This window comes from Leopardus geoffroyi, chromosome B1, assembly GCF_018350155.1.
Source record: "Leopardus geoffroyi isolate Oge1 chromosome B1, O.geoffroyi_Oge1_pat1.0, whole genome shotgun sequence".
NCBI lineage: Eukaryota > Metazoa > Chordata > Mammalia > Carnivora > Felidae > Leopardus > Leopardus geoffroyi.
Genome location: NC_059327.1, coordinates 24,781,233 through 24,794,984, shown reverse-complemented (window position 1 = coordinate 24,794,984; position 13,752 = coordinate 24,781,233). Strand labels below are relative to the sequence as shown.

Genomic DNA, 13,752 nt, shown 5'->3' with positions numbered 1-13,752 from the left:
TTTCACTGTAAAGAAAATTTGAGATGAATACTAAAGGGTAAGAAATGATTATCCAGAAGATCACAGACAAAAACGAAAATTTCATTCTACTGGCTTTAAGTTGAAGTATCTAATTTATTTCCCTCTCTCCTTCCTTCCCCTTCCTTCATTCCTTCATTCCTTCCTCTCCCTCTCTACGTCAGTCTATCATCTATCATTTGCTTAAGCTATAGGATTCCCAATATGGTCAGCTACAGAACGCAGTGTGGTGTAGCGGTTAAATGGCATGGCTTGAGATGAAGATTTGCTGGGTACGTACTCCAGCTTTGACGCATATAATTACTAACTTCTCTGTCTTTCACTCATTTGAAAAATGTGAGGAATGAATGTGCTAATATGCATAAATCATTTAAAATCATACCTAGCATATACCAAGGTTAGTTATCATTTTAATTTGTTCATTTACTTTGAAATATTCTGCCCCATCGTCAGAGTTAAGTCTTGAATCACTTCAGAATCAATGATAGAGCTATACTAATTAGAGAATTTGATGCAGAATAGTTCTATTTTGGTAGCTGTTCCAATTTATGTATAGAATTTTACACCCTTTTGATCTTAGGTAAATATATAATCTCTTGACTTAATGTATTGATTATTGCATAGCAAAAGTAACAGATTAATTGAAAAGGGATTTATGGCTTAATTATAAGCAAATCTACCATCACATTTGCTAGATCTGTACAAACTAAGCCATTTAATATAGAGTAAATATGTAAAGTGCATATTCAGTCCTGGAATCTGCCTTTCAAATTTTATTTTGAATGTCAGAATCTCAGAGGAGTGTCTGTCTTATCAGAAATTAATGCAGTGTAGAATGAAACTCTCACCTCTGTCCTATTCGCTGTATTTCATGGAGTGAATTTTAGAGTGTTTTCAAGTTAATCTCATATAAAGTATTTCTTGTAGTATGCCGGGTTAGTCCAGCATCCATTCATCCACTCACGCATCTACCCAAACATCCATGCATGCATGTGTGCATGCAGCAAATATTTAAGCATCTCCTACGTGCAATGTAAATTTGTGAAATATTAGAAAAAAATATTAAACGAGACAGACATAGCATTGCTAATGGTGCTCATAGGATGCCAGAGAAGACTGGTAATGAGAGAAACAACTACAATAAAGATGATTTGATCTCTACGAAACATAATTTCCCCAGGTGACTCTCTTTCTTGTCTAGCTCATAATAACCGTTTCCTTTTTAAGCACACTTCTCTTTTAAATGATATTGCACGAAGCCCAGAATTATTTGAGCGATCTTTGTGGAACAGTATCAGGGCCACATTTAGGTAGGTGGTGCTACCATCAGAGGTGTTTCATTTGCAAGAGGCACTGTATGAAATAAAGAGGTAACATTCTCATGGGAAAAGACGTGAAAAAGAGGAAAGCTCACAGGAACGTGCCGCCGCAGGTTTGTTGGTGTGCCGGACGGAGAGGAGCTGGTGCTGAGGGCATTCTCAATGTCCTGATCAAGTTGGTCCAGTTTCATAATTAGCAGCACCATGGAGTCTAGCCGCGCCCTATCTCGATCTTCTCTTATTTCCTGAGGAACAGAACATGTTGTTACTAAATCTGAAAGGGCATTTCTTGGAAAGAATAAAAAGTTCCCTGTTCTTCAATGTGACAAAAAGGACACTGAATAATAGGCAGCCTTCTACTCAAGGGGGAAAGGAAGTTCTATTCTGTATCATCAATGGGCTCTTCATTGGGAAGATGCTGACCTACTGCCAAAGAAGCATTTTACTTGAATTTTAAATATACATCTTCTGGCAAAAAGTGAAATGAAAAAGAAGTATAACATCAGTGAGTACTGATACATATTTACTACTTTTCTGTGGACTATTCTTGGGAAAAATTAGATGTTACTTTTTTCATGGTATAAATCAATTATGACATACTAATAACTGTTGGTGGTTAGGCATTTAAGGATCCATACAATATTTTTGGAAGAATATTTCTGAGTATAGGAAAAAAAATTGGAAAATAATCAAAGGCGGCAGGATTCAGTTTGTACAGTGGGCAAGTTGCTTTGTTTGTTTTGCTGTGTTTTGTTTTGTTTTTGCAAGGGGCCATTTACCTACTGCTGCTTCAAGCTATATCACTGTCAATATTTCTTTTCAAGCTTCTTTTTTTTTCACATTAAAAAAAGCCCCCATAACTGTATATATTTTTGTAAATGACCATGGTTACTTATCCTGAATTCTTTATAATATTGAGATATATTTATGGAAATACTGTTGCCTACAGGAATAACTAAACCTTCTCATTGACCATAGAGAGTCATTTTCACATGACTGTTTACTATTCTTGCATATTCAAATCATGTCAATTAGTATTAGGAATTTTCCAGATTCCCTGCGGGCTGTGCAAGGTATCAAGGTTGGATAGGGCATTGGGTTGGGAAAAAAAGGCCATGGAAAGCACAGTAAGGTTCTTTAGAAGCAAAATCTATTGAGACATGTAATAGACTCAGGGCTAGCCCTTTGGAAGAAAACTATCATGTGTAACTCATGTTGCTATCTTCTCATTTGTCTTTGATATTTACCTCAGTGAAATCAGCTTTGAAAGGAACACGAGTGGGGACCTCAAAGGGAAAATATATCACAACAGAAGCCTGAGGGATGTGGGTACAAGGGAGCAGGTGATGGTATTGGAAGTGAATCAGACATTTTATTTTGTTTTGGCATTTTTAATCCCCTAAATTCTCTAGCCTTCATTAGGAGGGAACCCCAAAGAACAGGAATTAACTAGGGTAAATTTCATGGATTAATCAAATTCTATACAAGTCTCTGTACCCCCAATAGCTAGAGCATTATTTCCCAGATGTCAAACAGTTGGCCTATTAAAGTGTTCAAAGAATCATTAATTAGGGTAACATTTGTAAATTATTTGGGTAAGCTGAACCTGTGTTTGGTTTAACAGACTAACATCAAGTTGAAAGAGCTAGTCCTATTTCCATAAAGACATCCAGTTTGAGAATAAGAATTTTTTTTGAGTTGTATTACTTACTTCAGAATACTATGCTGTGATTATTACTTACATTTCCTTTCATTGTCCCTGCTGTCTAAAACATGTAATGAGACTCTGACACAATTACAGGCTCTTATCATAAAGTTTTATGTTTTATGCTTGAGAGTATCCAGGATATTTGCAAACAGACTTGAACCTTACTATATATCATATCCTTCACTGCCACAGAACTTTGTTATAGTCAAAAGAGCATTACAGTAGAATCCTGCTTCTACCTTAAAATGAAGTTCTGGAAATATTGGAGATTATTCTAAATTTAATTCTCTTCTAAATACCCAAAACATGGAAAACCTGACTGAAAGAAGACTCAAAGTCCTCTTAATTACTTCTCCAATGTATTTGCTTGTATAATTTCCTTCTTTTTAAAACCAAAGTTGTGTTTGGCAAGATAATGTTCTTTGCATCTCTACATCCACATATGTTTTTTTCTGTGTGATTTAAATTTCCCAGTTATAACATCCTCAAGCACAAAAATTATGTTTTTCTATCTGGCAAATGAGACAAGTTATACATTGCACATGCAATATGTTTTCAGGAATAATAGTAATGAAATCAACAGGAGCCAGTGAAATAGCAGCTCCCAAAGCCTTAGAAAGTATATCTTGATATTTTTCCAGCTACTAAGTTAATGTTGGATAAAGCAGTATGTCCTGGGTTGTCCTGGACCTACCAGCAGTGGTCTCAGAAACAATTTGTCTTTGAATTAACTCGATGCTGAGATTGTGCTTCCATAGGCTGAGCATCAAATTATTTCAAATGCTCTGCCAAAAGGAATAAAACCAAATGGCCTTGGTCTACAATATTCCTTTAGAGAAATAAGCCTATTGATTTCGCCTTCCTTCCAGGATGCTTCCTTATTCACTATCTATTACATTCAGCATCAAGTGTCAAGTACACAGACCAGTATCCTGTGTTATACATCCATAAAACCTCACAAAATAGAGTGGACTACAAATCAGATGCTTTGGATGAATTTTATTGCCTTTGTTTTTAAAGCCCCAGATATTAATATTTAACAGTTCTAACCTTTCATATGTCCATGGCTAAACTCCAGCAAATAGCTCATGCCTGAAAATAGAGCTGCGTATTTGCAGGTTTTGGCTAGGTTGACTTCTTCAGTGAAGCTTTTATTTCATGCTGTCTCCATAGTCCACGAAGAGGACCTTCTTTAATAAGTAAAGCTGCCTATTAATGAAGTTCTCAACATTTCAGTACCTTAACCCCTTCAAATCAAGGCCAGGATGCTAAATTCTCTCCCCTCCCGTCTTTCCTTCCTTCTTTCCTGCAGTCGTAGCTGTTCTGGGCCAAGCACCATTAAAGGGGACAAAATAGTCACAAGTGGATAAGAGATTTAAAAATTCCTGCTTTCTTGAATATTATAGTCAACCATGAGAAGACACAACAAAAGTTAACAAATTCATAAGTAGGATGGTTTCATACAGGAACAAGTGTAAGAAGCAAATAAATTGGGTAAGAATCTACACAGTCACTGAAGGGGGTGTCCCACTTTGTATAGAGTGGTTGGAAAATAGTCTTCTGTGGTTGGAAAACAGAGCTAAATCATGATGGGGAGAAAAAGAATGGGGTAGAAGAGAGATACAGAGATGAAGATGGAGATGGAGAGAGACAGCAAGTGAGAGAGAAAGGGACAGAGAAAGAGAGAGAGAGAAAGGAAGACAGAAAGAAAGGAAGAAAAATGAAAGGCAAAGAAAAAAGGGGAAGGGAAGGGAAGGGAAGGGAAGGGAAGGGAAGGGAAGGGAAGGGAAGGGAAGGGAAGGGAAAGAAGAAGAGGAAGAAGGAAGGAGGAGAACTGGGAAAATAGTACTGCACACATCTTGGATGCTAGACTGGAATGAGCTGGATGAATAAGAGGATCAGATAAAAGGTGGGGACACCAGGAAGGGAAGTGAGAGTGAAAGGAATGAATACTAGAAAAATGTGCAGGTGAATATGAACAGGAGCCAAAATATATTTTGTCATGAAGGTCACTGTAAAGGTCAAATTTATTCCTTGCAGTGGGGCCACTGGCAGGATGTAAGCACATGAGTGATTTCCTGCGTATTTTACTTTTAGGATCCTCACCACATACTGACAATCAAACATTTTTGGAACCTCACGCTACTTTACCCCCAGCAAAGTCAAATGGCTAATACATACTAAATAGTTCAAATTAACCTAGGATTATTTTCTAGTCCTAGTCCTAGTTCTTTTTTTTTCCCCCTGAATTCTGAATTGGACCCACATTATGGTAATTATAAGGAAATAACAAATTTAAGAGTACATCTATCTTGATGAGCTCTGAATAATATATGGCATTGTTGAATCCCTATATGGTACACCTGAAACTAATATAACACTGTGTGTTAACTACACTGGAATTAAAAAAAATGATATGCTTTTATAACACGGCCATAGATATTTTGAGATCGAAGTGAAAAAGAAGACACTGTCTGAGGAAGCTGTTTCTTGGAAGTAGGGAGTGGTATGTTAGTAAATGTTTAGAAACTAGATACCAAATGAAACAAAAGTCCTCATGTGTAGCATGTGCCATTTTTTCTGTGATGTAAATATTGTCATAGCTGGTTTCAAGCTACCCACTAGACGTTATTGAACTCAGAACAGGAAGAGATGCCACCAGTTTGCTCTTGTGAGCTTATGCGAGCTGGTGCATATTTGTGCCAACACATAGTAGGAGTGGGGATCAGTAGGATGGAGAGACATGCTCAGAATTTGATTCAAATAGAAGCATTGCTAGTTAAATCGACAGTTGTAATTATGGCTTAGTCAACATAATAACATATTGAAATAATGTATTTTATTCATTTAATGCATTTATTTTCCTTAACTTTTGCTCTTGTTGCCCAGGTAGAGTTCAGTATAAATTGTTGACTGAAATTTAGTGTTCTTCTAGAGACTTCTTTTTTCCTAGAAGCAGCTCACGTATCTGCCTTCTTTGCACTATCCATTAGTTATGTTTGTAAAATCCCTTAAAATTCATTATAATTAACATATCTTCATATGTGTATTTTCACTTAAATAGGTCAAACAGGGGTGCCTGGGTGATTCAGTCAGTTGAGTGTCTGACTTCTGCTCAGTCATGATCTCGTGGTTCATGAGTTTGAGGCCCACATTGGGCTCTGTGCTAACAGCTCAGAGCCAAGAGCCTGCTTCAGATTCTGTGTCTTCCTCTCTCTCTGTCCCTCCCCCACTCATACTCTGTTTCCTCTCTCTCATAAATAAATATTTTAAAAAATAATTAAAAAATAAGTCAAAACATACTTGAGTAACTCATTATGTACTTGGGTACTTTCTCCAAAATTAAGACTTCAGAAATCTAGAGCTCTAGGATCATGGCTATTGGTTCCACGGTGTTCTGACTTTGCAGCTGTAGAGTTTTAAATCCAGATCACTTTTCCATTTACAAACTGAATATAGTAGAGCCCATCTCTCCCTACTCCTTGCCTTGGTCTTTTTCCAATACTCCATTTTGCTTCCCTTTCATGGATGCAATTTCTAATTCAATGCCTATTAGGCATCATTTATTCTCTCCTTAACTACTGCAACCTGTTTTTCATTCCTTCTAATATACAGAAACTATGTTTTGGAAGAGTAGCGATAACCACAATTAAATGCAAGAAACTTTTGCATCTAAACAAGTCCTTGTACGTTTTTAACAGTCTTCACGATGTTTATTGGCCATCTCCTGTGTCCTACGCACTGTTCCCTAGGAAGCTACCTATTTCATACTTGTACAGTTATAAGGTTGAGAATTCTGCCTTCCTTTAACTTCCCAGTTTCTCCCTCCAAAACTAGACAGCATAAAGTAGTGTCTATTCCATGAAAGAGCCTTTCAAATATTTGAAGAACTACGTTGTGCCCATTTTCTTCCTTTTCTAGGTGAATCATACTCAGTCCCCTTAATGATTTCTCATACGACATGTTTTCAAATCCTCATTAGTTCTATTTACCCTTCTCTGAATATGACATAATTCTGTCATCGACCCAATTAATAGTCAGTGCCGAGAATTAAATATATTACTCTACACGTTCTCAGACCAGAGCAGAGTAGGCAAGTATTTCCCCATGTTCTATATACCCTCTCTAACACAGCCTAAGAATTAAGTGCCTGTTTAGAACATGAATAGGCTATTCTTAATAGGATTGCATGATTTGCTTTTTTAATGAGGAAAAACTATTTAGTTGCCTGTGAGCTGACCTTGAGTCAATGGTGTGATATATGTCTCCTTTTCCCAGTATCTGCCTGTGTAGCACTAAGAACAGAAACATCCTGTTGTCGAGAGACTGTAACCAGCTGTTGTCAAGGTACAGATAATATATATCACAGTTGTGGAAGAAATTTCCAGTTGTATTTCTTTCAGAAACACCTCAGTGGATGCTTAGGCAAATTTGGAGAGAAACTTCTATTCAATTCGATTTGTTGTCAAAAGCCTAATATGGCCAACCACATGGTTTTCATTGGAAAATCTTAAAGATGTTCCTTATTTACTCCCAAGAGCTATTTAGCCCCTGAACAGTGAAGTCGTTTGGGTCACAATGGGATCTGGGGGAGATACACAGGGTTTTTAGGGGGTCATTCTCTCCAGGTCTCTGAAAAGGAATTCTTTGAACAGGAGACTCCACTACCTTCTTTCCTTCTATCTGGGGAAGGTAATTCCAAGCTTCCTCTTTCCCAGATGCTCTTTATTGAGCAACACAGGTCACAGCACACACACATGGAGTGGGGAGGAGGTGAAGATTACCAGACACTCTACAGATTGTGAAGTACAGAGAAAAGGATGCCTCCCCTAGAGACGCAGGGGCACTGTTTTCCTAATGCCGAGCATTTGGAAGAAAACCAAAAAAATGCAGTAAACCACCTGAATGCTTCCAAATAGTAGACATTTGGCTCAGCAAATATAGCACTGCCTGAATGTTCTGCTTGTCAATGAGTTGTGGCATCACATAGACAGCCATAATAAATTAAAGGCGAGGCCAGGAATAGAACTAAGACTTCCTGATTCATAATCCAAGGTTCTGGCCCCTACACTGTCTTTGATTCCATACGCATCTTACTGGCATTCTGGGCTGGTAATACTCCTTGTTCACCCGTAATAGAAAGGGACCTTTTAGCAAAAGACTTGGCCCGACTTCATTCTGAATTATTTGATCTGAGGCCAGCTGGATTAGTATGAAATCTCATATTAGTGTTATACATTTCATCTGAAAATAAATTCCTCACTCTAGACTTTCCTTTCTTAAAATAATATCCTGCTTAAAGAACCAGAAAGTTATTCTTTTTTTTTTTTTTTTCTTCAGAAGCAGTGAAGATTTTTATCTGAATAGCTACTCAGGGGCTAAAGATAATATAACTATCCTATGTTAGAATTTCTAGGCAAGTTAAACAAGTCAACCTTAATTTTTATACTGGTGCATTTCAAGATGAAATTTATGTGGATTAGGTAATAAAACAAACCAGTAATTATCTCCGATTTGCCAGATACAGTCTGTTCAACCACAAAATCTTTGCATGTTATCTTAATAGTAACATGTGCCAATATCATTTTAGTATCAGATGATAGAGGGTGATCTAATACCCTCATTCAAAGTTACTACAAGGAATCTTTGAACTGGTATGTAAATTGTGGCTTTTTAGTGTTTACCTTCACTTCCTATGTTATCTCCTTCCATTTACAAAGCATGGTGAAGAAAACTGGTTCCTCCTTAGCTTGATTTTTAAATTCCAGTGAGGTTTCAAATAGAGCATTTTTAAAGTGGGACTTCTGTAAATTGCTTACAGAGTCTCCTGCATAGACTCAAAGGATATCTCTGCAGCTGGTCCTAAGGAGTGCTCAGAAGTGGCAGATGTGAGTCAGGGACAGAATTGTGTGGGCAGAAATTCCTCTCTATTCCAGGGAAATCTGAGGATGACTTCCTCCACTAGGTTTAAAGGTCCATTTTGGGGAGTGGGATATGATTTCTACTTAAATAATTTGGTAGGCATTCTGGAACCAGTGTTTACTTTAAGTGGTAAAATTGGAGACTGACTTTCATGGTCACTTAACACATTTTATAGACACAAAGTCAACCTTTGTGGGTTATTTATTCTGTATCATCATTCCTACCTGATATCTGCAAATCTATGCAGTTTTTGTTACTTTGGCTTTTTTGTTTTGTTTTGTTTGTTTTACAATTCTCAGTAGCTCTGTCCTTGGGCTCAGATGTTAAAGGAGGCAGGACTTTTCCTGATGTGAAAACGTGAGAAAAACATCTATTTACATTAAAATTCCATCAACTGTTTTCAGGAATATTATGATGGTCTTTTTTAGGTGTGGATAACAAAGAAAGACAAAAGTAAAAATTTCTTCCTCTTCCATAAAAATTTATATGACTTAATTTAGAAAAAAGTCTTGTATTGAACCTGGCTTCTGTTAAATTTTCTAGTTTTACCTCTCACATTCTTTCTGATAATTCCCAGTGTTCCCCAATGTCAGGCATTTTGAGGACTACTGCTACATTATTCTTAATATTTTTCTTTAATTGGATTCACTTTTTTACAGCTAGATAAAAATTTAAATATATGAATGCTATATAATATGTAAGTAATAATTTTATTTTTATAAAGTATATTAAACTATACAATTATCAAAATCAACCATACTATGATATAATCTTACATAAACCACTGTACTATATTTTAGAAAATGCTCAGAAGTCCTGAACTTCTTTTAGTTTCTCAAATATGTCATGTTCTCTCTCTCTCTCTCTCTCATTGCAACAAGGATTACTATATGTAGCAAATAAAAATATAGGATACCCAATTACATTTGAATTTCAGATAAATAATTTTTTTTGTATAAGTATATCCCAAATATTGCACGGGATATACTTATACTAAGACATTTTATGTTGTTTATCTGAAATTCAAATGGAACTGGGGATCCTAAATTTTATCTGGCAACTGTATTTGGACCCATGTAATAATGTTTCTTAGGCTTAACATACTTCTCCCCTGACTGGGTACATCAGAGGAAATCTTTGGTTTCAAGTATCATGTGACTCCAATGGAGAGGTTTCTATACAAGGTTGTTTCCTTGAATGAATGAACAGTAATTGCCTTCTAAGTTTAGTTATACAATTTCAAAGAATAGGAATTTCCTTTTCTCAGTGTTCTATTTAGTGTTATAATCCTAGGCAAATCTAAGACTTCTCATTTTGATTTTTCTTCAGCAACAAAATAAAGTCTGAAAAGCGCATGAGGCAGATCTTTTTAGAACTGCAAATTCACTTCAATTGTTAATATTTTGTATGAAATTTTCTAGAAATGAGTAAATCAGATTGAATTTTTTTACCACTGTATATGTTTTCACAACTCGCACGTGCAGTGTGGATGCGGCTTTTTTTTGACACTAATGAAGAGCCTTTACAGTGAAAAATTATGGGAACTACTTATCTAGCTCCATCCTCTCATTTTTTTCTGATAAGTTACTTTAGCAAATTTAAGACTTTCCCAAGCTACAAACTGATAGTGTCAATGGTTACTTGGGAAACAAGAAGCAAAGATGAAATCAAGAGACACTGAATTTCCAATTCTTCCATTAACCTAAGTCCTGTAAATCCTTTGTTTTACTCTACAGGTGACCTAATACAAATGATCTGAAAGACCTGGGAAGAATACATATAGATTAAAAAACTAGCTTAGTAACATATGAGTGGCATCTTCTTATTGTTATTAATCTACAAATTTAGAAGCTAAATCATCTTACTGATCATTTGCTCCTTTCCTTCTCCTTCCCTCCCTCCCCTTTCTTTTTCTTTTCCTTCCTTTTTTCCTTTGTTCTTTCTTTCCTTCCTTCTGTCTCTCTTTCTGTCTTTTTATTTGTCAACAGTTTATCAGTGGTTCTCAAATATGACTGTGCATCAGAACCATCTGAAGAACTTGTCAAAACACAGACTGATTCAGTAGGTCCTTGATGGGACGGAGCATCTGCGTTTTTTTTTTTTTTTTTTTTTTTTTGAAATTTATTGTCAAATTGGTTTCCATACAACACCCAGTGCTCATCCCAAAAGGTGCCCTCCTCAATACCCATCACCCACCCTCCCCTCCCTCCCACCCCCCATCAACCCTCAGTTCGTTCTCAGTTTTTAAGAGTCTCTTAGCATCTGCATTTTTTTTTTTTTTACAAGTTCCTGAATAACACTGTTGCTGCTGTATGGAGGGCTAGACTTTAAGAACCTCTGAACCACATGTTAGAGTAATCGTTCTCTGCAGTGGCTGATTATAAGTATACTTGTAGAGCTTTGAAAACTTCCACATCTAAGGCACCATCCACCGAATTTCGAAGACGTAGGGTTGGGCCAACCTAGTGCGATTTTAAAGAATTCAACAGATATATTCAAAGCATAGCCAGGGTTAAGGAACATTAAAATAAATTATAATTGTAATAGATTACAGAGAAAGCTAGTCCATGGTTTCTGACCCCCCCAAAAATAGCATAATCGGAATAGATTTTTATCTACAGTGCTCCCACAATAAGAAATCCATTAGACCTTTATATTGATAGAATAAAAAATACAACAAATGTCAAAAAAGGTATTTATAACATTCAAAACCCATTTTTTTTTAAATTTAATGTTTATTTTTGAGAGAGAGAGAGAGACAGAGCGTGAGTAGTGGAGGAGCAGAGCAAGAGGGAGGCACAGGATCCAAAGCAGGCTCCAGGCTCCCAGCTGTTAGCACAGAGCCCAACATGGGGCTCGAACCCACGAACCGTGAGATCAGGACCTGAGTCAAAGTCGGATGCTTAACTGACTGAGCCACACAGGTGCCCCTCAAAACCTATTTTAAATCACTTGTTAGTGGTTTAATAAACAGAAAAACAACAAAACTCTCTCAGATAGCAAGGATTTAAAAGGCAATATTCTTAACTTGATTAAGAGTATCAGGCAATTAGACTAAGTTTTAAGTCCAGGGGTGGAATATTAGAAACACTTCTATAATACTAAGAAAAAGTAAGAATACTCATTATCACTCATTTTATTCAATGCTTTGATTAAGGTTCTGGCCGAAGAAACGAAACAACAAACAGCAACAACAACAACAACAAAAAACCCAGAGTTGATTATAGTACAAAGGAAGAGAATTTGTACCTTAAAAATCCCAGAGAATAACCTGACAATCAGTTAAAACAAATAAAAGAATTCAGTTCAAGAAGGAAAAACACAGGAACATTCTTGTCCATTTAAAAAATGGAACAGAAAAAAACAAATCACAGTGACAACAAAGACTAAAATATCTAGAAGAAACTGAACAAGAAATAATGAAGATTTTCATGAAGAAAATTTAAAGTGTCACCAAAGGATTTAAAAGAAGACTAAACAAATGGAGAGACACATAATTGCTCTGGATAGGAAAATTCCTTCTAATACATTTTAAAGCAAATTTGTTATGTATATTGTCTGTTTCCCTTCTAGAATCTAGTTATCATTGCCTGTTTTGTTTGATAACAACCCAAGAATCTAGAATGGTCGCCAGCACATAATCATCATACAATAAATGTTTGTTGAGTGAATGAATGAATGAATGAATGAATGAAATGTTAATTGTCTTTCAATTAAATTTTTAACCCAAGTAGTCTGACCCAAAACTCCCATGGGATTTTTTTAAAATGAAACTTGAAAAGCTGGTTTTTAAAAAAACAAAAAGAACTGGGGTCCCTGGGTGGCTCATTCAGTTGAGATTCTGACTTTGGCTCAGGTCACATGATCTCATGGTTTGTGAGTTCGAGCCCTGCGTTGGGCTCTGTGCTGACAGCTCAGAGCCTGGAGCCTGCTTCAGATTCTGTGTCTCCCTCTCTCTCTGCCTCTCCCCGACGTGTGCTCTGTCTCTCTCTCTCTCTCTCTTAAAAATAAATAAAATGTAAAAAAAAAATTTTTTTAAACAAAAAGAATGAAAAGAAATCCCAAAGAAAACAAACAAAAAACTTTGTTAGTACCAATAGCTTTTGTTTATTTATTTACTGAGAAAGATTTATTTACTGAGAAAGGGGGCACGTGCGTGAGTGCACTTGTGAGCAGGGGAGGAAGGGGCAGAAGGGGAGAGAGGGGGAATCTAAAGCAGGACCTATGCCCAGCGCAAGCCCCACTCAGGTCTCCATCTCAAGACTGTGAGAGCATGAACTGCGCCAGCCAAAATCAAGAGTCTGACTCTTAACCAACTGAGCCACCTGGCTTCCCTGGATATCTTTAAACATATATGAAAATACAGAAAAATATTATAATCAACTCTGATGTCTAATATATCTGCAAGCTTAAAATTTGTCAATATTTGTTCATTTTATGTATCCCTCCCTATGTTTTAAAAAACAATGTTTTAGGTAAATATCTGACATCATATTTTACTCACAGATGCTCATGATACACCGATTTTAAAAGTCTCTTATAAGACCAAAGGAATATTAATTGTAAAATTCTTAAAAACAAAACAAAAAATTCAAACATTCTATGACACTGTATAAAAATCTACAAATGAAATTTTGAAAAAATAAAACAAATGAAGAAAAAAGAAACAAACACACAAAACCCCAGACTCTTAAGTGTAGAGAACAAACTGATGGCTGCCAGAGGGGAGGTGGGTAACAGGATGGGTTAAATAGGTGAAGGGTATTAAGAGTACACATACCATTA

At 36.3% G+C, this 13,752-nt stretch overlaps 1 protein-coding gene across 8 annotated transcripts in view; it reads right to left on the bottom strand.

Moving 5' to 3' along the window:
* DLC1 (DLC1 Rho GTPase activating protein) overlaps positions 1-13,752 on the bottom strand; it is a 483,787-nt gene that overhangs the window by 318,332 nt on the left and 151,703 nt on the right. For 6 of the 8 annotated variants that reach the window (XM_045455325.1, XM_045455318.1, XM_045455332.1 and 3 more), the window contains one exon: positions 1,433-1,582. The exons of the other annotated variants lie outside the window; for them this stretch is intronic. In XM_045455325.1, the coding sequence (XP_045311281.1) occupies positions 1,433-1,582 (150 nt within the window). The remainder of the gene's footprint in view (positions 1-1,432; positions 1,583-13,752) is intronic. 8 annotated transcript variants of the gene reach the window in all.